At 28.5% G+C, this 27,193-nt stretch overlaps 1 protein-coding gene across 10 annotated transcripts in view; it reads right to left on the bottom strand.

Moving 5' to 3' along the window:
* Positions 1-741: 741 nt before the first annotated feature.
* Positions 742-27,193, bottom strand: part of LOC136984472 (microtubule-associated serine/threonine-protein kinase 3-like) — a 112,999-nt gene continuing 86,547 nt past the window's right edge. For all 10 annotated transcript variants that reach the window (XM_067281459.1, XM_067281462.1, XM_067281463.1 and 7 more), the window contains 16 exons: positions 26,909-27,118; positions 25,669-25,767; positions 21,670-21,802; positions 20,339-20,403; positions 20,138-20,223; positions 19,869-20,043; positions 13,936-14,108; positions 13,800-13,870; positions 11,369-11,485; positions 9,713-9,823; positions 9,381-9,608; positions 9,148-9,305; positions 6,523-6,623; positions 3,762-4,114; positions 3,474-3,685; positions 742-3,395 (listed from right to left, as the gene is read on the bottom strand). In XM_067281459.1, the coding sequence (XP_067137560.1) occupies positions 1,749-3,395; positions 3,474-3,685; positions 3,762-4,114; positions 6,523-6,623; positions 9,148-9,305; positions 9,381-9,608; positions 9,713-9,823; positions 11,369-11,485; positions 13,800-13,870; positions 13,936-14,108; positions 19,869-20,043; positions 20,138-20,223; positions 20,339-20,403; positions 21,670-21,802; positions 25,669-25,767; positions 26,909-27,118 (3,939 nt within the window). In that variant the 3' untranslated portion in view covers positions 742-1,748. The remainder of the gene's footprint in view (positions 3,396-3,473; positions 3,686-3,761; positions 4,115-6,522; positions 6,624-9,147; positions 9,306-9,380; positions 9,609-9,712; positions 9,824-11,368; positions 11,486-13,799; positions 13,871-13,935; positions 14,109-19,868; positions 20,044-20,137; positions 20,224-20,338; positions 20,404-21,669; positions 21,803-25,668; positions 25,768-26,908; positions 27,119-27,193) is intronic.

Raw genomic sequence — 27,193 nt, 5'->3', positions numbered from 1 at the left:
GGTTGGTAGGCATTTTATTTTTGCAGTTGCTGTTTGTAGTATCGCTAATACAAATATAGAAATAAAACTTTATTTTGTCAGGCAAGTCCTAGCAAGCTTAGTATAATTACAGGCAATCATCAAACAAATAATGCATTAAATTTGTTTATAACTCACAACTGAAAACAATTCTTAATTCTCCTCTTTAGCATGAAAAACAGAGGTTAATGTTACCCTAGGTATACAAAATGGCGGTTCGTCTCCGACTCCAGCATACAGAAGCGAGGAAACAGTGGGGACGCACGTTTTCTAAACCTAACCTATTCTAATAAATTATCATAATTATTAGAATAGGTTAGGTTTAGAAAACGTGCGTCCCCACTGTTTCCTCGCTTCTGTATGCTGGAGTCGGAGACGAGCCGCCATTTTGTATACCTAGGGTAACATTAACTGCAAATTCTATCTCTGGTGTAAGAAAGTTTTTAATCCTATTTATAAAATTATGTAAGAAAACAGATCAAAATATGTTAAGAAAAACAGTACAATAAAAACTTTTAATTAAGACACTATTTTTATTCTGTTTATTTTCTAGGCAGTGTTAATTTAAGATGCTATCAAGAAAGTTTTTCTTTTTATTAAATTTCTATAAATAATTTTAAAATTTGGATGTAAAAATACAGTATTGATAAACAATAAAATGTATCGTATATTGGAAAATATTTAGATTTACAATATATTTTGAACTGCAAAAATTTGACAACATTCAAATATAAAACACATTTATTTCACTCTAATGTGACAAAGTAAAAACCATAAATTCTATCATCATTTAATTGCTTATATATGTTTCTCGTTAAATTATTTTATTTCATCAACATATTCTAGATAATAGTTACAAATCAATTTTTGGACAGTTTCCAAAGCTCATTTAGTAAATGATACATCACAGACGTTTTTTTATCCGAGTTATTTGAACGTATATTCAAATAAGCTTGTGTATTTGTGTTCGTGTTCGGTGTTGTATGTGTGTGTTTGTATGTTTATTTGTTTGTATTTGTGTGTGTTTATACATTAACACATTTTTACATTATGTACATATTTTGAACAATAAACTAACTATAAAATAGATTGCAACAAGCCTTCCTTACAAGAAGTTAAGAATGTATTATGTACTTTGAGATATAAGATAATATGAAATTAAAACGAAATGACCTGTAATAATTGCTGCTTTCTTTCTTTTATAAAGGCAGCTTACAACAACTGATGTTACGAGTTTCGGGCGTAAGTACCTGCTTCTACGGCGATTGCGTTGTATTTAATATAGTAACAAACATCCGACAGCACGAAATTGATTTTGGATGGAAAATCTGATAGAAATATAAAGAAATACAAATAGAGGAAGACTTTGAATATAATGTTGAGATTAATATACAATTCATAATGATAAGAGGCACAAGTAAATGAGATTTTTAAATATATTAAAACAACTTATATTTACAGAATACGTCCCATTATTTAAAGGAAGATTAGTTTTTGGAAATTCTCTCAAACTTTCAATATATAATATTGTATATGTACACCATTTAAATGATTTGGCTGTATATATACATTTTGTAGAAAAAGAAATGCACTAATAAGCATAACTATACTAGAAGCATCTTGACTGTACAATAACAATAATATAGCTAGCTGCCTCTTATACATAAAATCACACAATGGCAAAAATTGCAATTAAGATAAATACATAAAAATCACGTAATAGAAATACTTTATCTTTTACTTTCGTAGGAACTCTGAACACTTTTTTTTGGGACATTCCTTTCGACATTTGATGCTTTACTTTGCACGTTTTCGGTATCGCGCGCTCCTTTATCGATTATTTTCTGCTGAACGTTAGAATCTTTTTCGTCCGGTCGAGAAACACTTGAAAATATTTGTGCTTCGGACTTTGGCAGGTAATTATTTTTATCCTTCTGTTCGGCAGTTACACTGCTACTAGATTCATTTACAATAAGACTAGATGATTTGGATTTTTTCTCTTCACAATGTTTAACACTACTACAACTACTGCTGCTGTCAGTATCTGTAGATGCCTCTATCCTACTTACATCACTGTCTTTCTGTTTTGTTTCAAAAGATGTTTTAAAATCACTTGAAAGATGGCTAAGTGGTTTTAATTTGGAATTTTGTGAATTAGGTTTAATTGAAGATGATTGTTTGACTTCCTTTTCTAGAGTAGTATGTAAAGATAATTCTTTGTTAGATATATTTGATTTTGTAAAAGATGGTTGAGTTCTTACCACTTTTGTTGAATTATTATTTTGAGTGCATTGTACTATTACTGTTGATGCCCCACTGATAGTTAATTTAGATATACTTGTAGCAAGCGATGGTGATGAAGTGGTTGTGATTACGTGTGTTGAAGAAGGCGTTGAAGATAAAGCCAAAGGAGAAGAAATATGACCCGAAAAAGACTCTCTTTTATTTTTTCCTTCGGATGTTTTTGGATGATGACGATCTGGTGACAGTGCACGCCTAAGAAGTGGAGAACCCGGTTCTGCACTTTTTGGCCTCATAAATTTCTTTGAACTTCCTCCAGATTTACGACACGAGTAACTTTGAACAGATTGAGCATGAGAACTTCCAGAAAGATAAGTGATTGGAAATGCTAATGGAGAGGGTGAACGGGTAGGAGAAGTCGAAGGCATTGGTGAAGGTGAAGGTGTTCTTGCGAGAGGAGATAACGGAATATGACCAACAGATTTACGGCGTGGTGAATGAAATGTTTGCGTTAATTTATGTTTTAAGCCATGCAGAGTACTGGGTCTTGTAAACTGTGATGATCCAGCAGGTGAATTTGGAACACTAGATCCAGGAGAGCTACTTTGTGAAGAATTAGAATGAGAAGAATCTGAAGGAGAACATAAGCGATTCAATGGCGGCGAATGCGAACACTTTGTTCTAGTAGGTGATGCAGGCAAACTGTCAGGAACAGAAGAGAAGCCCGTTGCTCTGTGTAAAGACTGTAAACTTCGACTGGGTGATAAGGATGTTGCTGAACTTGATACAATTTGATGTATTTCTGCACTGGCTCTCTTGTTGCTTAAACGTCTTAAAAGAGATGCACGACGCTTTTTTTCTGATCGTACATCATGCTTTCCTTGGCCTGTACGCCTGCGACACGAAAGAGGTCTTCTTGCCATCTTTATCATAGAAGGATTTCGTTTACGACCCCCTGTCTTAATTGTGGTATTATCTAAAGGTGTTGTACGAATATTCATACGATCTCCACCACTTAATATGAGTTGTAATACTTGAGGATGCAAAAGACCTTGAACAGCTTCTCCATTAATATGAGTGATCAGATCTCCAGGATGCAGTCCTGCTTCAAATGCTGGACTATTATGTTCAACACTCTGAAAATAAAAGTGTTTTATTTTTTACTGATTTCATTTTGCAATTAACAGACGTGAAAATATATTAAATAAACTTACAGAAACTAGATGTTGAAGTGTATAAACATCAGTGTCTCCATAATAAACTCGAATAGCACGAATATTGAAACCAAATCCTCTCGGTCCACGACAAATAATGATGGGAGGTTTCAACTGATTAACAAGAGAAGAAAGCTCTCTACTTGGTGAAGTGTCTCTTGAACTAGTACTCGAACCTCCCGGAGAACCAACAGGTGCAGGTATAAAGTCATCTGTTTGAATAAAAGTTATTGAAATTAAATATGTTATTGATCCTGCTTCTTTTATTTATATCAAATTTTGTCTGACCTGGAGGAACCATGAGAGATAATCCCGAAGCAGAAGCAGATTTTATAACGGAACGAGATTTAGGTTTTTTATTAACATATGCAGGAATATTAGGAACAGTAATTCTGGTGAAGAGTGACTGAGAGAGTTGCAGTTTTTCTTGTTTTCCAGTGCTGCATTCTTCAACAGGTGGCAATTCACTATAATCAGGAGCAGACGCAACCAAAGAAGGTCGATTATCTTCCATACTAATAGAAAATCTTGGAAGTACGTCTTTTGAAGTAAGCCTTCTTCGACGTTGAAGTTGTGGAGAAATTTCTTCTGATTCAGTTTGTGAGGATTCTGGTGTATTAAATTTTGAAGTTTTGGAAATACTGAAAGAAAATTTTTTATATGTTAATTCATTTATAGATTCTAAGTAAGGAAAATTAAAAACTAATGTAATACTTATATTTATATGAATAAATATTAAGATATATTATTCATACATTAAAAAATAAATAATTAATAAATAAAAAAGATAATAAAAATATCTGTTTATGTGTTTTTACATTTAATACTGTATTTCCACCAGCCCTATTTTACAAATAAATAATTAATAAAGTAACTAGATATGTATTTAAGATATGAAAATAATGATAAGATTTACATTAAACACAATATAAAATTACATAGTTCTTCTAATCCTTTTTCATTATAATTTATTAATTTTTAACATTTTTTAATAAATCAAAATATTACACAATACAGTATTGGGACTGTAAACGAAAGAATGATTAAAAGAATATATACTGTACAGTCAGTGATATTTGGTAATTTTTACAGAATACAAGATGAGCAGCAGAGTAAAAATAAAATTGAAAAATGATGATTTTTCAAAAGTTTTTATATATTTTCCTGCAAACTAAGTCTTTCTGTAGCTTTCATTTTTCATTTGTCTTACTTGTTAGCTGAAATTGTTATGTATTCTTCAAAATTATCTTGTTTTCCAAGTTTTATATAACTAAGATTCCCACATGCCTATTTTATGTATGTTGGTGATCTTTGTTGATTCAGAATATTCTTACTTCTAAACTAATTAATTCTCCAACTTTTAATCTCATTTTAAGATGATTCTACATTAATCTTGTTTTATAGTTAATTTAATTTATTATAATTCTATTTCATATTCTTTATATTAACCTGAAGTTTTCTAATACAGAATGAAAAGTATTTATTTATTTTTGAAAGTTTTTGTTTTATTTTTAACACTACTTGATTGGTTTCTGACCTTCTTTACTTACTATCTTGAAGTCTGTATTTTGTGTATCAGCAGCAAAACATTCTTGCTTACTATAAAAATTATTGATGATCTAAAAATGTATATTTAATGAAATTGTGTTCTTGTCAAATGTATTTTTACAAATTAAAATAAGTTTTATAATTTAAAATAAGAATATATCATCTTTATTAATTTCAACATTACCTACAGTAAAACCTGTCTAAAGTATAAAAAAAAAACACAAAATCACTGCTATGAAGATTTTAACTTTCTTACTATAAGCTAGAAGCCAGTCCAACACAGAAACGGAGCAGGCTTTTACAATTGAAGAATGTAACTTAACTTTGATAAAGTGGAAAATTAATATTCCACTTGTGAAGAAATAAATAAAATTGTCTCAAAGTATAATGGTCAACTCAGTGTGACACTGTATTCCAAGAACAATTCTGATCCTTGTCAAAGAAACAAAGATCACATGATAAGGGATGTAGTGACTTGACATTTTTGTTAATATTAGTCTTTCTGGGGATTAACAGGAAAAAGGATCATATACTTTTATGAATCAAATGAATTTTTGAAATTTGAGTTCAAGAAAGAGTAATGAATGTAATTCATTGAAAACAATGAGAATAAGATAAAATGTATGGTCAATTTACCTTTTATGGAGTAGTTAGCAAATTACTATAAAAAATGAATGTAACTGTTTAGAACAGAAATCTGCCAAAATAGGAAAAATAATTTACATCATTTACACAGTTTTTACTGTATTCCAAACTTTCTGTATCTCCATCTCCTCTTTTTCAGAAAAAAAAAACTGTTGCAAAAATTGAAAAAGGCACAACAATCTAATTTCATAAATACTGTTCTTATAATTTATTTAATGGCCTACAAAACAATATACTTTATTATATAAAGTATATTGTTTGCCAAGGCTCGACTTTTGTCAAGATGTTTTGGCTAGTGTGGATGGATTTTTAGCATTTGTACCAGACTTGTGAATTAGGCATAACTGTTTTTCAACATCCCACAGATTTCCCATCCCCAAAACACTGGTATAATGTATATATAAAAACTCACTTCTTGCTAATGTCAATGCTCTAATATTTAAATATGAGCTGGATTTCAGGCTGTCATTCAGCCAATAATTTAATCAAACCACAAAATTTGGTCTAAAGATAGGCAATTAAGTTTCCATTTTGTTTTCATAGACTGATTAATTAATTTATAAGCTTACTGATAAACTGAAAATATGGCTTGTAAACTTTTATATAAATCTATAAAATCATGATTATGTATTTTATTCTACAGATATAATTTTATTTGCATTAATGTATTCACTGCATGTTCATGCTATGTTTTATACTTAACAGTACAGTCAATTACAATATTTTACTTTCACATTGAAAAGTAACTATTAAAAACTATACAATAAAAAGGAAATGTTTTAATTATTGAATTATTAAGATCTAACAATGGAACAAAAACTTGAAAACAATTTCATAATGAATACATGTATATTACCTTTTTTCTGCTAAAAGTGTTTTTGATTTGAAGTTTCCTCCATTTACTTGTTCTTTAAAGATGGCTTTTACAACTGGTTTTTTCTGAACTGTTTCTTTTGTCTATAAATAACATGATTAAAGTTTAACTTTTACATATTTCAATTTAATGATATTTTCAGCAAATATTAATAATAAAATCTAGATATTAATTAATTTAAACATAAATTTATATATTATGAAATGTTTAATGAATAAAGAGTAAAAATATTTAAATACTTATATTCTAAATATAATTGTAATAAGTAGTAATTTCACTGTCACAAAAATTAAGTATAGCATAAATTATTATATGTCTGTCACTTATTCATTGTTTTACATTGGTCACAAAGCATTCTTGTTTTATGATGAAATGCTTCATTTCAACATCTAAATTCACTACAGAGTTTCATTTATATATCATTTTCTTTCTGATAATGATGATAAATATTGCAATATTCCTCCAGAAAATTTATTCTGATTCTGAATTTTTAGAACACCATTATTTGTTCTACTCATACTGTTCTTGTCAATTCTCAAAATTAAATGATATAAAATTGACTCGACCAGATGTATTTGTCGTCAGAGGAGGAGGAATATCAATAGATTATTGGCTTATAGGTGCAACATGATCACAATATGGGGAAAATCTAAGCTTTGTAGCATTCTACAAACATGTAAATTTTTCTCTTTAAAGTTGGTTCATGCTTTCTCAGTACAGAAAAGAGAAGAGAAAATAACATTAAATGGGTTTAGTGCACAACACATCACATATCACTAGTAATATCATTCTGTTCTCTCTTGGTCAGAGAGAAAAGCTTACAAAAATTCTACTTTTCTCTCTGTTGGTAGCCCACAATCCATTGTGTCCCTCAGTGTAGAGACTAATTCCATCATTTCAATTTTGTCGAAGCAGAATTATTTTCGATGGATTGTAATTTATCATTTATATATTTTAAGTTAAAATGTGAACAGGTATTATCTTTACATGTACATTTTAAACATATGTAAAATGTTGAAAATACACTTTGGGATCATCTTTCTAAATTTCTTTTAAAAGATAGATAGGAGTAAAACATTAATATTTCCATTCTCTCTTCTCAAATTAATTAGCTGTATATACTGCAATTTTTTAAGGAATTTTATGACTTAGGCCTAACCTTTCCAAGCTTAATTTTAAACTGCAAGTACTGAAAGCACATAAGTGTTACTCTCTTATGTTTTGAAGTATGAATACTTACGGGAATAGAATGATACAAAAGAGAAGAGAATGTCTCTCTTCTCTTCTCATTCCATTCTCACAAAGTATATGATCTGGCCTTTAGTTTGTTATACCAGGTTTACATATGCATGGATTTGCTGGTGCAATTTTATCTTGCCAGTAAAATTTTCATAACAGTTATGTGTAAATAGTAACTGATAAATTTTCTTTGTCAGTTTAATTTTTCAAGTGTTTAGTGCATTGGAATTACAAAAGGTCTTGTGAACTTCTTGAAAGTACATGCCAAATTTCCACTGTAGTCAAATCTCAATACAGCAATTATCAATATAAAGTCACTAGAAAGAATACTAAGAAACTATATCATCAATATGAAATATAGCAGAACACAGAACTTTTAACAAAATTAAAAAATAAAAAAAGTTGGATGCAACAGAAAAAGATAGTTTGTATATTATAGCCTGTAATATATAAATTACTAAACATTACATTAAAAAACAATTAGAAATTTAAGCAAAAGATTAAATTATCCTTGAAAATGATGCTTGGAGATTATAGGAAGTTCTATAAGAAAACATTTCTTGTCACAAAATATTCTACTAGGAAGAATCAGTAAATCATAACAAAGATGAACTGCCTGATTTTGAAACAACAATAAAAGGCATGACAAGCTATGTAAGTTATCTTGTTATTCATTATTATTATTTTTTCATTTTTAACAAGAATATTGTATAAGGATCATTTTAATTTGCTTGTGAAAAAACGGTATATTTGTTATAAATTTATGTGTAAGACATATTGTATACTTTTATTTTATTACTTTATCACATTCTTCAAGTTTACATAACTTTCAAATTTAAAGATTCTTGTCAGGAAATTTAAAACATTCTAAAATTTATGTTTGTTGAAATAGAAAGAATGAATTAAATTAACTTAGCTTGGTCTTATTTATCTTGTTTACAGTATATTAGTCAGTCAATTATCATCAGTACAGGAGAGTTTCAAATTGATTACAATAAGAGAAGAAAGAGAATGACAAATACAAAAAATTTTTCCCATTTATTTTTTAGGCACTGTATCACCATAACTGTAATGGTACCAGAGAATGACAATAAAAAGTCAACAAATGGTATTAAAGTGCATGCAAACTCAATATTACATGGTGGAAAACCACTTGTCAAAAAAAAAAATTCTCACCACAATTTATTATAATTGAAGTTGAACACAAGAATTGACAATTGTAAGTATGAAAGTAATTTAAACTTTAATAATAATCAGTTAGATATGAATCAGTTTTTACGTTAAATTTCTAGAAATTCTGCAAATATTCATCTGATAAAATGACAAAGGAAAAAATAATTTTTTAATATAAAAAATAAGTCAAAATACCTTAAGTAATTTCTCTTCTTGTAATTCTTTTTCAATTTTTGAATAAACTTTTCTATAACGTGGTGAACAAGAAGAAAAACTACCAAAAATACAAGTATCATCTGTATCATCTTGCTCTTCTGAATCTTCAATTTCATGACAATATCTCTCGCTGCGTGCTGAAGTAATTATATTTATAAATTTTAAGTTTTAAATTAAATATATAGTGGTTTAAATGTTAAAAATGTTTTTACTATCAAAGTAACTGGTGTCTTCGTCATCAGCTAACTGTGGAACAAATTCTGCTTTTTGTCGAAGTAAAGAATCCCAATCTATACTCCAGAAAAATGCGTGCTCTTTTACTTCATGTGCTCCTCCAGCTCCTAATCTATCAATTGGATTATGTTGAAGCAATTCTGTTATTAAATTTCTAGCATCTTCAGGAACTGGCCAATCTTTTTCGTCTGGCCATTCAATCTCATCTATAAAAATGAAATTTTAAATATAATTTATATCTGAATATTGTGTAATTTACTATGTAAGTTTCTAAAACTAGAAATTTTTATTTAATAAAAAATGTTAATACCATTAATTACATGGGCAAAAAGTTCTTCTGGAGTTTCTCCGAAGAAAGGGACACATCCAATTAAAAATTCATATAAAATTATTCCCATTGACCACCAATCTACAGGTTTCCCTGTAAGAGAAAATTTCATTCTCTCAATTATAGCATTTAAAACACTTACATTACTTCAAGATAATGTAACCAAAGTTTCTTTTCGCATAATTTTTTGTTTAGGAAAGTTTGTGGAAAGTTACCCTTTGAAGACTGTGGATTCAAAATGAGATTATGAAATACAGTAGAGCGTCGTTTATCCGAAAGCTAGTCAACCGAAAGCTTTCCAGTCGGACTGTGTCGTGCTGAATCGAACGTTTTTGATACTAGATTAACTTCTAAAGTATAATTTTTTTCTTTTTTTCTTTTTCAATATATTTATTTTGTTTATACAAAATAAAGAAATAATTTTTAACGATACAATAGCCTCGATTATTATTATAAAAATTTTCATTAGGCTTAAAATCGACAAAAATTCAACACGAAGCGACACGCAATGAAGAAAAATTTCAACACGGGACAGGTTAATATATTTTTTCGTACATAATCGGTTATCCAAACAACCCCAGTCCCCAATTGATTCAGTTAAACGACCCTCTACTGTAGTTTATATTAGCATATTTTCATCATTTATAATTTTTAAATTTGTCTAATCAAGCTTCCTTCCAATTACAAAATCATTCCTTAGCATTTATTAACATAAACAGTTTTATTAAACATTGAACTGTACCAGATTTACACAAACATAAAGCATTTCTAATTATTAAATTTACAATGAGGTGGCAATGTAACCACCTACCTGTAGCTAAACTGATTTGTATTTAATTTATTTATTTACCAGCCTTAAAATAGCCCAATGGATAATCCAGCAAATCATTTGACTATACCATAATGTACTATATTTACCATAATGCTTTATCATCATTTGTCTTAATGAATTATTTTAATCCACAAAGAAGCTACTTGGAAAGCTTCATCACAGGAAAAGCAATTTAATTTTAACATTAATCATTGTTACTCATGCTAATGCTGAATCATTGTAATATATATATATAAAGAATATTATGGAATTGATCAAGAAAGATGACAAACAATTTTTAAACATTTTATAATATTCCAATCCTTTTTATATTTGCTAATTTAGAATGTCATATACTTATGACATTCTAAATTGTTTGTCATCGTTCTTGATCAATTCCATAATGCAATAAGTATTATATTTAAAATAAAAAAGTATATATTAATGAGCAATTATTTATTGTGACATAATCACAATGCTGGGTTGCAACTTTTAATTAATTTAATTTAAAATATGTTGTCCACCTCAAATTAGTAGTGGCTTGCCCCTGAATATCATACTTTCCTTTAATAATAGAGTCATGCCGGTCACTTGACACTTTTCAGGGGGAATTTTTGAATTAAAATATTCCAATTTGCATGGGAAGTTCTTATATAGTTAATCGGGGTCTCCTGCCCCTAATCTTTCCATATCCGGAGTTAGATACATGAAAGTCAAGACCATTCTCGAGATTAAGGAAAGACGGAAAGATGGACAGACAGATGGACAACAGTGGGAATTTATAGGTCTGCAATTTTTTCAAATTGCAGCTCAATTATTGTACTTACCATAACCTTGACGAACAATAACTTCAGGAGCAATATATTCTGGTGTACCATAAACTTGTTTATCATTGAACTGTTTTGATTCTCGATCAATATATCCTTCATATAAATTGGTAGCCACTAAAATTAGAGTTTTCATATTATTAGATAAAAAATAATAATGATTAAAAAGAATACAAAAAATAAAATAAAATTTAGAATTATTTTAGTTCTTAATAGTGAAAACAGCTAAAAAATAAAATACTTTTTAAAACTTAAATTTATCATTATGTTGTCCTAATTAAAAATCAATCCCAATATCATCAATTATATGTAAGTAATTGCCAAGTGTCAATTCTTGTTTGTATAGATAAAAGCCTTTTTTATTACACTTAATATATTGATGTAATCAAATGTAAATTATGTTAAGAATTATTATTACTACTACTTTTCAGATTAAAAAAAAAAAAAAATTACTTTCTGTTCAAATTAAGAAGATACAATGAATAACTGCAAATAAATTTCATTGTATTTGATTCTTTCTTGCATATTTGAAAACTTAAGTGTTCATTCCTGTTGGAGAATATTATCCAGAAAGTAGCAATATTTGAATAATTGTGTGTGTTTAGTGACTTGCAAAAAAGTTAAATGCATTAAATTTTCTTACTACCTTAACTCCCACCACATCTGCTAATGAAATCATCTGCAAAAATTAATCCTTCATACACATTAATTACCAGTTTGAATTATTTGCTTTTCTGTTTATTTAACATACAGGGAAAAAACAATTAATTATTTTTGATTTGTTCTTTTATTTTTATAATCAGTAAAAATTGTCATATTTCAAAGCTTTTTATCAAATTGATAAAGATTCTGTGGTTAAAATAAATTGGGAACCACTAAAGCATGATTTAATAAATTAGTAAGTAGGATTGGGCTCAGTGGAAACAGCATTTGAGTGGGTGTGTTGAGATTGAGAACTTCACACCGATACATGACTAACAAACTATCATAACATAGAGCCTTATATCATGAACAAAATGGATTGACAATTATTATTTTTTTGCTGTTTGTTAATTGTAGTTCCATTCTGTGTATTGAATCAAATAAACGTAATTAATAATGTTATTTATTGTATGTTTATAACTTATAAAGATTGCTCTGGTTCTGCACACATCTTGTATAAGTAGTATAATATGTGATGTTCCGTGCTGTTTCCATTCCATATATTCTAAGTGTAGTAAAGTAGTCTATGTCAAATAAAATCTTTTTCGAACCAGAATGAAGTCCTTTTGTCATCTGTCCCTTCGTCCGTAATAACCATCATAATCAAAGAAAGTGGTTAAAAGTCTTAACTATCATTTCTATTAAACTGAAGTCAACAGATTTGTTTGTGTTTAGTATGACAACAAAATATAATCAATGTTAGAATATCAATTTAAAATATTTCTTAAATTTACATTGAAAGTTTCCATAAAAAAAATCTCGCGAAACTTCACGAATGGCTGTAAATAATAGTTTTCGCAACACAATTAAAAAATATTTTTTTTATGCGGTCAACAGGGACCGCATAAAAAAAGTCTCACATAGAAAATAACTCAAAACCGTACTAAATAGAATTTATTGACAACAGATGTCAGCACTTGACTGCATCGTCTGGTCTATCGTCTGTTTTACATATTTTTGTCCAGGTGGTGTTTTGTTGACTTAATAAGTAAATTATTTCATTTTTCGCATATTCATGCAATAATATTACTATAATAAGTGCATTTATGCTATAATAAGTTTATTTAGCTATAATAAGTCAACGTAAGACATGACGAATCGCACGAGACTAGTCGCCAACTATACCGCACAAATTAAAAATTCGCATTAAAAAAATCGCACAAATAAAAATCGCACATAAAAAGAGCGCATAAAAACAGGTTTGACTGTATAATCAATGTTAGAATATCAATTTAAAATATTTCTTAAATTTACATTGAAAGTTTCCATAATTTTGCAATTTTTTTCTTTAATAAATAAATATTCTTTAAATATTATATTAAATGAATAAAAAATTATTTGTGCACGCTGCTAAATATACAAAATGTATTGTAAGAATAATGACATACTAAACTAGAATATATTGAGCCAATATTTTTTTTTGACTAATTTCAAAAGATTCTGGTATTTTAGTAATTGGTTCTGACAATTTTTTTTTTTCAAAATTTAATCTGTACTATTTTTAAAAATTTTAATGTATTAAGTATTGTTTGTAAGTAAGTTCATGTTCTACTTTGTGTAAAATTAAAAGCTATCTAGTAAGGGATTGAAAATGCTTTTCATGTAGTATGATCAAATTATTTTATTTAAAATTGTTTAAAAAACATCAAAATGACAAGTTTTCAAAGATTTAAAAAGACTTTCCATATTAAAGTATTTAAAATTCAACATATTTATATTAGATACTTACAATTCATCAACCCAACTTTTGATAATCCAAAATCAGTTAACTTGATATGTCCCATAGAAGTTATTAACAAACTGAAATAAAATTATTTTAATGAATATTTAATGATAGAATCGAATGAAAATAAAATAAACCGTACTTGTCAGGCTTTAAATCTCTATGTACAATTCCATAACTATGTAAGTATTCCACAGCAAGAACAGTTTCTGCAAAATAAAAACGAGCAAGATCTACTGGTAGTGGACCCATACTTTTTAACAATGTAGCACAGTCACCACCTTCAACATATTCCATCACCATACATAAATGTCTCTAAAGAATTTTTAAATAAAATATAATCACATGTATGTATAAAAAAACATTCTATATAAAAACAGAAAAACATTAATTATTATTTATAGAGATAAATACTCTTTTCCTCCATATATAAACTACATGAAAGCAAATAAATATTACATATATTGGTTATAAATATTCTCTGATATTATAATATCAGAGAATGAAAAATAAAATTAATGAAGTATGAAAATTTAGAAATTAATCTTACATCTTTCTTTCTTATCTCTTTCTTACTTTTAAATTTGTAAAACATAATGAATCTAATTGACAGAATTGAAGATATCGTATTACTAATTATAATTATCTGAATTTATTCAATATTTTTAAATTTATTTCAGATCTCTATAATTATGCATATATTCTTATACATTATTAATATTTAATACAGCCTTACCTCAGTATGCAAATTCTTGCTACAATAAATAATACTCTTTACTATGCAATGCTATATCTGAATTGAACAATCCCAGTATTATAAATTTATTCGAAGTGCATTTGTGAAAAATTTTAAATTAAGTACACTGACTAAAGTGAGAAATAGGGAATGAATCTGTGTTCCAGTGTCTGTTTTCTTTTGTTTGAGTGGCATATTTGTGTTATACTAAAGTTGTATAGTTCAGAGATTTTTTTAATAGCAAAATTTAAGTGCAATATTTTAAGCTTATCCTTAACAGTTCATTACAGTAGGTTCATTATCTTGTAATTTTCATTGTTGTTCTATTTTTATGCAGTAATATTTTAGTAAAAAATGTACAGTATAATTATGAAATTTTCATTGCTTGTCTACTGTACTTTGAAGATTACAGTTCATATACTATTCCTAATAGGAAGTACTATGCAAACCTAATCATTATATTATTGCTTACAAACATATCCTTTAACACCTTTATAGAATATTTATTAATAGGCAATTACAATTTGTATGTTTAATAGCATGTTAAAATTATGAACTGATATGTAATAGGTCTCTCTGCAGAATTTTAATGTCATTTGAGAAAACTGAATGAGGTTATTCAGAAAACTTGAAAAGTGTTGGTTTTTTTCCAAAGGAAATAATAGAAAAATGTTCTAATATCTGAATTCCTGATATTTGAATCATTTTCAGGAACACTTTAGATTCGAATAATGTGATATGGATGTAATTCTCTGCATACAGAATATTTAAAAATATTGGAATTTTTATATAATTTGTACTTATTTTATAATAAATACTCTTCAAACTCATTTGAAGAGTATTTATATATTTATATATCTACAGAATTTTATATAAAATGAATTTCAATGCAATGAAAATATGTTTAAATCATCTGTTTGATAATTTTATTGAATTCTCAAATGATTATGATAAAAAAAATAATGAAAATATATTTAAATATTTATTTAATTCTAAAATTATAAATTATCATTTTCCATTCTTTATCTACTTAATCTTTTAGAAACACTATACCATGATCTGGAACTTAAATTGAAGTCATTTTTGTTTTTAGAATCAAACTCTTTATGGTCTAGAACAAGGTTGTCCAACCTTTTTCCTAATGGGCTAAATTAGAAATTTAGGTATATTTAGTGGACCACAAAGGTATTTTATATAAATATGTAGTTTTAAAAAGTTCAAAATGTGAATATGAAATTTTAATAGCAAATATATATCATTACAAAAAATACTGTATTATTGGGAGTAAAAAAAATTATACTCATACAAAATAGAAAAAAATTAAATGCAATTTTTGACATTGCCTTGCTTTTATAATATTGTCTATATCTGCTTTTATGTTACTAGTATTAATTCTAAGAATCTTAGTTAAATGGGAATCACTCAACTTATTTCTTTCAGCAGTTTTAATGTTTTTCATGCATAAAAAGAATTGTTCACAACAGTATGTACTACCCACATGCATAACAGTTCTCTAGATCAGTGGTCTCCAAAGTGGGGGTGCGCATACCCCAGGGGGTATGCCAAGTTTCCCTTCAAAATACTGTGTGTGTGTGTGTGTGTGTGTGTGTGTCATATACAGTCAAAATACTGTAATTCTAATTCAAAATTAAATTTGTAATTTAATTTAAATGTATGTATATTGTTTAAAATAAATTTAAAATAAATAAGTAATAAATAATTTGATTTTTGACTATATACACATATATATCATAGGGAATACAACTTATAATTATTTTCGTCTTAGGGGGTACGCAATGAAAAAAGTTTGGTGATCACTGCTCTAGATAAAACAGTCTTCTAACACCAATTACATCATTATGACATCAAGGCGTATCCAGTGAAATGAGAATAAGTTTTACGATATATTTTACCAAAATATATTTTCATTTATCTAGAAAAATTTAGGGTGAAGTGAACTGCAGTATGCCTGCAGACCGCGGGTTGGACATCCCTGGTCTAGTAGCTTTAGAACTAAAATAGAAATTTCTGTTTAGGTTTTAAAAATTTTTTATTCAATATTTTTCAATTTTCTCTAATATATCTTTCTTCAAATATTTATTTTACTTCAATTGAAGTTGTGTGTCATTCAATGTTAAAAATGATGATATGCACATTTAACAAAGCTAATAACTGTTGAAGGAAATATTTCTTAATCCAATCAGAAATACTTATATTACTACTAGATTGTTTATTATTAAATCAATGCTTGCCAATTCTTTTGGTCTATAATATGTTTATGCATTAGTAATCTAGCTGAATCTTTTAATTTAACTATTCTAACAGATTTAAGTATAATTACTCACTCTGCAAATAACTTAGTTAGATGATCATCTTTTATAACAGTTCTAGCCATTTTAGCATCAGTTTGAGTGTTGAAAAAGATTAAACTGTTTGGATACATGTTATTGATCAAAACAAATATGTAATAAACTTTACAACTGTTTATGGTAACTTATATCTTTGTATTAAGAGATTAAAAATTTTTTAAAAATACATTATTAAATTTGATTAAAGATCTTTATTTGCAACACAATATAATTTAATAAAGTTTTATATTTGAATATTGATTTTGAAACTGTTTTAGAGCTTTTATAATTTAAAAATTTGGAACTTAAAAAAGTAAAAAATTGCACAAACATCATATATTAGAGATACATACATACATACAAGAAAGACATCAGCCATACATGAAGTGTTTAGCCAGCAGAAAAGAGGGTAAGGGAAAGGGGAGGAGAAGAAGGAGGGAGAGGAGATAGACAGTAGAGAAAGGTAGGATCCCTCTGAACAGCGTACATATGGCTACAAGTACCCTCTATGTTTGATGTTGGCATGCAGTTTTTATGCTGCAAGGCCGTAGTCCCCCCAAAGGGTCTACAGTCCCTGGCCAAATTATTAGACACACTACAGATTTTTCATAATTCAATGTTTCATATCCGGTTTGGTGTAGGTCTATCTTATAAATCATAATTTTGATAAACGAAACTTATTTTTTAATGTCATTGTATACCTATATTTGTTATATTTCATTACAATGTTAATATATTGGTAGGTATCAGAGCTTAGACATTGAAGTATAGCGTACAAGTACGAACGTGTTTCAGTCGCGTTCTCGCTTGCTACTGGTGTGGACGTGTTTCTGTTCACCTCTTGTATTTAGGTCATGGTATACAATTACGCAAGTGTTTGTTTTCTTCGATAGTAGTATTTTTACCAACCAGATATAATAAATTGTGATCTTTTGACATGGGGAAAAAGGGAGACCTTTCACCACGTAAAAAAGCTGAAGTCAAAGCCCTCGTTAATACAAAAATGTATTCCAACCGTGAAATTTCACGAAGGTTGAATGTGTCTGAAGCTAGCGTACGATGTATAAGGAAAAAAGTTGAATCAGATCAAGATCTGAGTTCGAAAAGAAAAAATAAATGCGGCAGAAAGCCAATTTTCAACCCAAGGTCAGAAAGATGTCTTAAGAAAATTTGCTTAGAAAACAGATTTGCTACCACTAAATCAATAAAATCTCAATTGGAAGATGCAAAAGTGAATGCTTCTGAGCGCACTGTTCGCAGAAAATTGAAAGATCTGGATTTTAAGGCTTACCGTCCAGCAAGAAAACCCAAGTTAACAGTTGCAATGAAAGCAAAGCGTTTGAAGTGGGCCAAACAGTGGCGTGATAAGGATGTAGACTTCTGGAGATCGATAATTTAACATTAAATAGATTATTTACTATAAAATAGACAAATTAACAGTAGGTACTTGATTCATAAGATATATTTTTTTTTGTTTTCTCAGGTCTGTTTCAGCGATGAAAGCACATTTGAAATTTTAGCCAACAAAGCTCATTTTGTCTGTCGTCGTAGAAACGAAAAATTTCATTCTGACTGCGTCATTCAGACTGTTAAGCACTCCACGAAAGTAATGATTTGGTCTATCATCAGTGGCAAGGGCACTGGGTGCCTGTATGTAGTAAAAGGCACCATGAGGCCAGACCAATATAAAGAAGTCTTGCAAAATCGGTTGCTGCCACAGGTTAGAGAATGGTTCCCAAATGGGGAACCATTTATTTTTATGCAAGATGAAGCTCCCTGCCGCACAGCCAAGTCTGTGAAAACGTATCTACAAGAGCAAAATATCCCTCTGTTGGATTGGCCGGGTAATAGTCCTGACATGAACCCCATAGAAAATGTGTGGGAGCTCATGAAGAGGGAAGTGGCCAAAGAGGTCATCACAACCAAAACACAGCTTTTGGAAAAAATCATCCATGTGTGGAATCATCATCCACAAATACAAGAGACAGTCCAGTCTTGCATCGACAGCATGCCGTGCCGGATTGAGGCTCTCATAGCTGCAAAAAGTGGCTCAACAAAATACTAAAATTTAAATGGCAATTTTGTATTTTTTTACTATGTTAATAAAAACAAAAATTTTCAATAAATATAATGTTTTATTCATGTTAGCACCTATGTAATGAAGTAAACTGTACATTACAAGTTAAATTCATTGGTAATAAATATTCAAAGACCAAATTGTAGTAGCTGATAATTAAAATTTGCATAAAAACTGTAGTGCATCTAATAATTTGGCCAGGGACTGTAAAAGAAAACCAGAGTGTAACAAACACCAATAATTGACTGCCGCCACAAATAGCTAAGTGTAGAAGTTAGTGCCAAGTGGCTGTTAGTAGGAAGACTTATATCTACTTAATACTAATAAAACTGAACATGATTGCAAATCTTAATACTACTTAACGGCTAGACCGACAGCACGAACGGGAAACAAACACAATGACAAACTAGACAAGATGAACGGACCGACAGAGACAAACAGGCAAAACAGCAAATATTTTTTTTAACATTAACTTACTAACTAAACTAACCTACTATAACCTAGGATGAACCTAACCAGACGACTAAAGCTAACAAACCCTAACCTATCATATCCTAACCGGAAACCAAGCTGAGTCCCTAGGACTAACCGAATTTAGACTGAGTATAATAGAGATATAATAGAGATAGATAAATAATTGAAATTCAGTATAAATATAATTCCTAAAAATAAAAGATGGATTTTCTATGAACTGTTTATAAATAAGATAATAAACACTTGTATAATTTAAGAGATTTACTAAAGTATTGCATTGCATTGCATTATATTTTGTCTTTTTCTAATGTCTAAAAACAATTTTGTTTTCTGATTTAACATTATGTCAATTTTTCTATAGCAAAATTCAATTTTTCAATCCAAATTTAAAACTATACTTATTAAATATATCATATATATTTATTAGATTTAAATCTTACTTTTGTCTCAAAACTACACAGCATACTGACAACAAATGGATTATCTGTGAAACTCAGAATATCTCTTTCTGCAAATACTTGTTCAACTTGATTGCGAAGAACAAGATTATGCTTGTTGATCTTTTTCATAGCAAATCGTTGCCTGGTTTCCTTGTGCCGAACAAGATACACAGCACTAATATGAAAGTTTTAATTTAATGATTACTATTAAATTCAAGAAGACAATACTAGAAATAAAAATTTTTAAAAAATCTGTCAAGAATTCTTACCCATAAGCTCCATTACTTATTAATTTTACAGTTTCAAAATCATCTTCTCCCGGGGACTTTGGTTTATTTGTTACTCTTTTAGAATTCTATAAACATAAAAACCTTTTAAACACATTACTACTTTCTAAATCTCAAAATTTAGTTATTCTATTTATTAAAAGCAGTAAAAACTTTTTTTTAAATAATTTAAGAATGAAATACCTCATTTTCATCCATTTGAAAATCAGTTGAATCAAATTCATTAGATGCAACATAACCACCTAAATCTATATAATAAAAAATAAAATGCTTAAAAATGGAACAATTCAAACATTTAGTGTTTAGGTATTTAAAATTTCATATTAAATAAATACTAAATTTTATTTTCCAGAAACTGTTCTTGAATTTTAAGCTTTACATGTTTCAAATGCTTTTTTTTTTTTTTTTTTTTAGATTTTTAAAATCTCAATTATGCTTAATCACATATTTAAAATACTATCAAAACACACATTCACTGAGTAAGTGTTGAAACATATTTTGTGGGTAGAAAAGGTTGATTACCTAGAGACTTTTCAAACCTACTAGAGTTTCATCATGTAAACAACTTTACATCCAATTAATGATTGATCAATTAAGCAATGGCTATCCTGGAATAAAATAATGTTTATGTACAGTACATACATACATGATAGCCATAAGTTTGAGTAATTATAGGCAGGGAAAAGAAAAATCTAGGAGTTTGAATTATTTAGAATGGATTAAAAGCAACTGAAGCAATGCTGCAGTTATCTTAAGTTGAAATAAGTAACAGAATAAGGGGAGGAGGGAAATAATAAGCTGATTTTATGCATCCAACTAATGTTATAACAAAATTCCTGTTAATCATATTTTAACTGCACTCTGTAACTGCTATTTCAGCATACTGGCAAAGGCCTGCTGTACAATAGTGTGTCAATTATTGGAAAATCAATTAATCAAAATTGACTTCAGAGTGTACAAATTCCAGAAATTATGAAGTTTTTATGTAATAATGATTGCTGATGATCTTCTATAAGTATGCTATTGAGATATCCCATTATTATTATTTTTACGATTATGTACTTTTTTTAATTTTGAATTTAAAGTTTTATCAGTAGCTACGTTACAGATTACAAGGGAAGACTAATGCTTATTTTTAATAAATCGGACAAAATTTTCATTATTTTTCATCATTTGTATGTATTAAATTTCTATACTGTAATCTTTTTTTCTTTGTATCAGAAATACATAGCTTAAACAAAAGTAAAAATATTATCTTTTTATTCTTTTCCTACTGAGTATGATTGGTTATCAAAAAAAAATTGGTTGTCCAAGAGTGTCCTGTTCTGATTATTCTGAATAACTGATGTTCTACTGTACTCATAAATGGATCAACTCCTATGAATAATGATCTCATACAAAAACAATGTTTTAAAAAAATATAGTTATAAATGTAACAAACTGTAGTAAATATAGAACATTTTAGTTAATCCTTATAAAAAAAATTAATTTAAAGTTTACAGATGAAGACAAACCTGCGAGTGGATCTCTATTGAGTCCTAATTTATTAATGATGTATTGAGGTATTTCACTACTAACACCTTGAATAATTTTGGCTTGACCTTCTGCTGCTTCTAGAAGTCTATAAAATTCTTCAGGATCAAATTCCTATAATATTAATAAAATTTACACAGTAAATTAATCTAATTTTTATAATCATTGGTCATTAGAATCTTTAGAAATTAATTTTTAAAAATGTAATAACTATTGTATATGGGAGTGATTCTGAAAGTTTTACTCTCCTCTGGCCAAAATGCACTTATGTAGTTGCTCCTTCCAAAGATCAAAAGCATGACACCATTCATTTTCTGGAATGCTATCAAAATACTCTGTTATGGAAGCTTCAATTTCATTCTCTGTGTTTAATCTGAGACTCCTCAAACATTTTTTGAAATAAAAAATAGTCAGAAATCAAACATTGCCAAATCTGGTGAATATGGTGGATATTGAATGATTCTTATATTATTAGCTTGAAGGAAATCAGGTCTTCTTAGCAGTGTGTGATGAAGGATTATCATGATGCAAAATTTGACTTCAAATTTTCAGTGACTCCAGAATTCTAGGAAGACAAACTATAGTGTACCAATTAACTGTTACTGTCTTCTATTCATCAAGCTTAATTGCTTTTTTCATACCAGTGCTATTGAAAAAAAACAACAAATGTGACTAAAAAATATTGCTCTCTGCCTTTTCACAGTTGTTGGAATTGGATCATCTTTATGGATCCATACCTGACATTCTTGACATGTGAGACAGTCATAAAATGGTATGTATGTCTCACCACCTGTGACAATCTGGAAATAATCTGATGCCCACCTTGGTTCAACACTTCTAGGGTTTTCTTAAAGATTCTGACATGCTCTGACTTTTGGAAATCTGTCAACTCGTCGAGACATTACTTTTTCTAACCATACTTCCTTATGCAGAATGTCTGCAACTGCGGAGGTTCCAATCTGTAGTCTCTCCTGTATCATTTCGTAGGTACACCTTTGGTCTTCTGTAATCATACATTGGATAGCAGTTACATTTTTAGAAGTCACTGCTGTTCATGGTTGCTTTTCACATGGTTTGTCATGGAAAGAAGTACGACACCTCTGAAATTTTTTTGAACCACCAGAACACAATAGTAAAAGATGGAGCATCATTCCCAAAAGCCAATTTCAATTGTTTATAACAGTCTTTGTCATTCAATCTATCACAAAAATCATAGTAAATCATTGCATGAAGTGCTTCTCTAGAAAGTTCCATTTTTACTATTAGAAAGAGAGTCTGTCTCATTTAGATTTAGTGAGATTGATGAAATTTGTTTATGCATAATGTATCTCATGAAGTTTATTATTTAAAAAAAAATAAACACTAATTCACCATGGATGGTTTTCTTGTATTGCAAAATTTTCAGAGTAACCCTCGTATAATTAAAAAACTTTATTAACATTGTGTGTAATCATAATTAAAATTTATTTACTCATTTTTTCAAGGGGAAAAAATTTGCTACCTTAAAATTTTTAAATTTGTTATATTTATAAAGAAAATAATAGAAGAGTTTTTTCCTTTCATAAATTTCAATTCCAAAATTATAAAAAAAAGTGATATTTCATTCATAGAAAAGTAACTGAATTTCATATCGATATAAATTTTCTCAAAGGTAACTTTCAATAGGTTACCTTCAATTGAATAACTCTTGGTATCATACTGTAAGAAATATAGGTTACTTCATAATGTCTGTAATGCTTCTTGAATCCAATGAACTATTGTACAGATCTTTATAGTTTACACGTTTTTACAAAGCTTATGATTTAGAACTACAGTTGTCCCTTGATAGTCCGAAGTTTTGTAATCCAGCATGCTCAGTAGTCCAACGCACCTCCCGTCAAGGTCACCGTAGTCCCCGTCACGTTTCTGCCTACACAGAAGGATGTCGCGACGTGAATCTCCCCACCCAATTCTTACACGACGACACACATTTCTTGTGTTTTCCGTGAACAGTTCTGTACATACTGTATTATTTATGCCTATACATACTATGTACATTTATTGGCTTCCATATTTCTTTTAATAAACATGTTTTAGTTAACCGAAATGGGTGTTTCATTTCCATATTCACCTAGGCAACATTTTACTCATAAAATATAGGAATATTGTAGGCTACTGCTAGCAAAACAATGCCAAATATGTAATCACTTTCGGTAATCCGACACCCCTTTGGTCCCATACCTGTTGGATTATCAAGGGACAACTGTATTCTATAAATCTACACTTCTATGTGGATATCTTATTTTTGATATATTTCTGCCAAAACTTTACTTTATTGCATTCCACAATTCATCCTTTCTTAACATTTCTTCTGTTAGTGCCATATTTAAATTAATTTTGATTTTTATATTGAGTAATATATATTTATTTTAATATGGTACCGACAAAAGTCTTATGCAATATTTGGCTATTACAAGAATTGTATATTTTGTTATTAATATTTATGCTACTTGAAATTTCATAAAATGATAGATTGTTTTAAATATTAGAAAATTTATTTTCAAAATTATTTAATTTTTTTTTTATTGATCTTAGATTTTTCAGGATGTCTTGGCTATATTCTTTTCTTGGAAATATTCTTTTAAAAGAGGTGTTTCTTCAATGAGTTTACAATTTTGAAAACATTGAAATTTTGAATTAAACTTTTTGTAATATGCTTTGTTTTTGTTTTGTAATACATAATACTTTTAATTTGTGTGTAAATGTTTAAACTATTTATTTTATCAAAAGATCTGCTAGATATTTTATTGGGCTATATTGAGACAAATTAATAATTAGATACAGTAGAGAGTCGTTAATCGGAACGCCGGTAATCGGCACGATTTTCAGTCGGACTGTGTCATGCTGAATCGAACGTTTTTGATACTAGATTTACTTCTAAAGTATAATTTTCATGTTTTTATATTCTTCAATATATTTATTTTGTTCATACAAAATGCAGAAATAATTTTTAACGATACGATAGCCTCGATTATTCTTATAAAAATTTTCGTTAGGCTTAAAATCGACGAAAATTCGACACGAAGCGACACGCAACGGAGAAAAATTTGAACATCGGACAGGTTAATATATTTTTTTCGTACATAATTGGTAATCGGAACAAATGACTAATCTGAACCACCCCAGTCCCCAATTGATTCCGATTTTCGACTCTCTACTGTACTACAAGTTGGTGCTACAAGTATGTCAGGTTATATATTGTATTACTCTTTACTTTGTTAAAAACAATAAAATGCCAAATAAAACAAAGTTGTAAAAGTTACTACAGAACATTTATACACATTTCTACATGAAAGAATTATTTGGCAAATAAATTAGATCTTATCATAAACCGTAAACGAAAACAGAATATAATAGTTTGCAATATAAATGCGAAAAAGAAAAAATTAGGCATTTATGATAAAAGTCGTAACATAGCAGAATTCTGTATTAAAAATATTTAATAACTATAGAACTATACCTGAAAGTTACATGCAGATAATAACATTATTATTGATATGTTATTGCAAATATTGCAATTATCTATGATAAAATCATCAACTTATTACCTATCTATCAGTAAATATATTTCAAAAGTTATAAAATTAATTATAAAATAATTTGCAATTATTATAATTAATTTTTCTTTATTGCCAATAAAATATTCAGTTACTCGTAAAAACAAATTTTTACATGAGGATTTCTAAAGTTAAGAATGAACTTTTTCAAACGTTAAAATTTTATTATTAAGAGTAAAGACGTTTCATCGAATTTCAATTATTATATTTAAGTAAAAAATCATTTTTTCAAAAAAAAAAAAAAAAAAACTTGTAGCTGTAAGAAAAATCGTATTACTATTTACACCTTTACTCAAAAATTATACTGAATTTCACAAAAAATCTTGAATTTTAACCCTAAAAAAAATAATATATATATATATAAATTGTTTTAAAAAATCTTACCAAACATTCCAGAAGACGAGCTGGACGAGAAACAATAACCAATAATCGTTTAATTAATTTTTTCAAATACTGTGCTGCTGGTGGGGATTTCTCTTGACACTAATAAATAAGAATAAACTTAAATGAAGTCTAAGATATGTTAGGCATTACCTCATTATATAAACATCTATATATTTACTCTAAAAACATCATGGGCACTGAAATAAATTCATATAAATCAACTTAAAAATTTTTTCATCTAAAAATAAATTCTAAATAGATGATTTTCTGTGTGATTTACAGCATTTTACTGTATTTCATACCAATGAATGAATATCTTTAATTAATATTTATTACATTAATTTGTAATATTTTTGAATTGTAATCAAATTTATATGTATTATTACAACATTTACTGATGATACCTTAAAAATCAAACAAACACTGACAGCCAGATGGCCAAGAAAGTAAAGTTTGGCATAGAATTCTACCAAATGAGCTGAGCTGAGCTACAGCTCAGAATTTTAATGGTTGGCTCAGCTCTCAACTGGAGTCCAGAATCACAAATTGACTCACCGCTGGGTTCAACTTTGATCCACAATTCAGAATTTTTTTTTTGTAATTCAAGATAGTCTCTGTCTTGTCCACTTTGAATTATTGGGACTCTACTGAACACAATTTGCAAGAAATGACTGTCATTATTTGTATCATTTTAAACTATTGCCCTTTATTACTTTTAAAAAATCTCATAAAACCTAAGAATTGTCTATAAGTTAGTTCAATTGCATAATGCTTGATTAGTTTTTATTTGATTGCTCTCATTTTAATAAGAGATAAATGAAAACACATCCAACATACTGTATCCATTTTTATTGCAGATGCAATCTAATAATCAAAAATGAGCTTTAGTGCAAACATATCAGCTCAGCTCCTAGATCTGGTCCAAATTCACAGCTCAACTTACAGCTTGCATGTCAAGACAGTTCAATATTTGTAAATGGCTGAACTAAGCTGAGCTATGATAAACTCTAGTTTGCCCATCTGGGTTAAGACTTTATACAAATTTTTCATAGGTATCTTTGGAAATGTCAGATCCTATCCACATTATCCAGTCATCCTTATTCTGAGCCTCACCAAACTCATTATGGGCATGCAAAAAGACCAGTAGTGCAAACAGTTATATATAAAAAAAACAATGTTTCACCTAATCATTTTCGAAATTATAAAATAAATAAATAAAAAATTATGAATTGATATTTACCTCAGTCAATAATTTTTCTAAATTTTCAGACATTTCGTAGAAATAATGAGAAGTAATCAATTGTTCCTTGGATTTTTCTAAACAATCATTTGCCATAGTTACAATTTGATGATGTGCAAATCTTCCAACAGCATCAGATGAAAGTGATGATGGAAGTTCTTTATTATCTCCTATAAAATGCTCTAATCTTTCTTCCATCTGCTGTGTAGCCTTCAAATTCATATTTAAAAAACCATACACAAACATATTATTTAATATATTATTATTTAAAATCAAATACTGTAT

This window comes from Centruroides vittatus, unplaced genomic scaffold, assembly GCF_030686945.1.
Source record: "Centruroides vittatus isolate TY-2023 unplaced genomic scaffold, ASM3068694v2 contig_920, whole genome shotgun sequence".
Taxonomy (NCBI): Eukaryota; Metazoa; Arthropoda; class Arachnida; order Scorpiones; family Buthidae; genus Centruroides; species Centruroides vittatus.
This window is presented reverse-complemented; position numbering and strand designations above follow the sequence as displayed.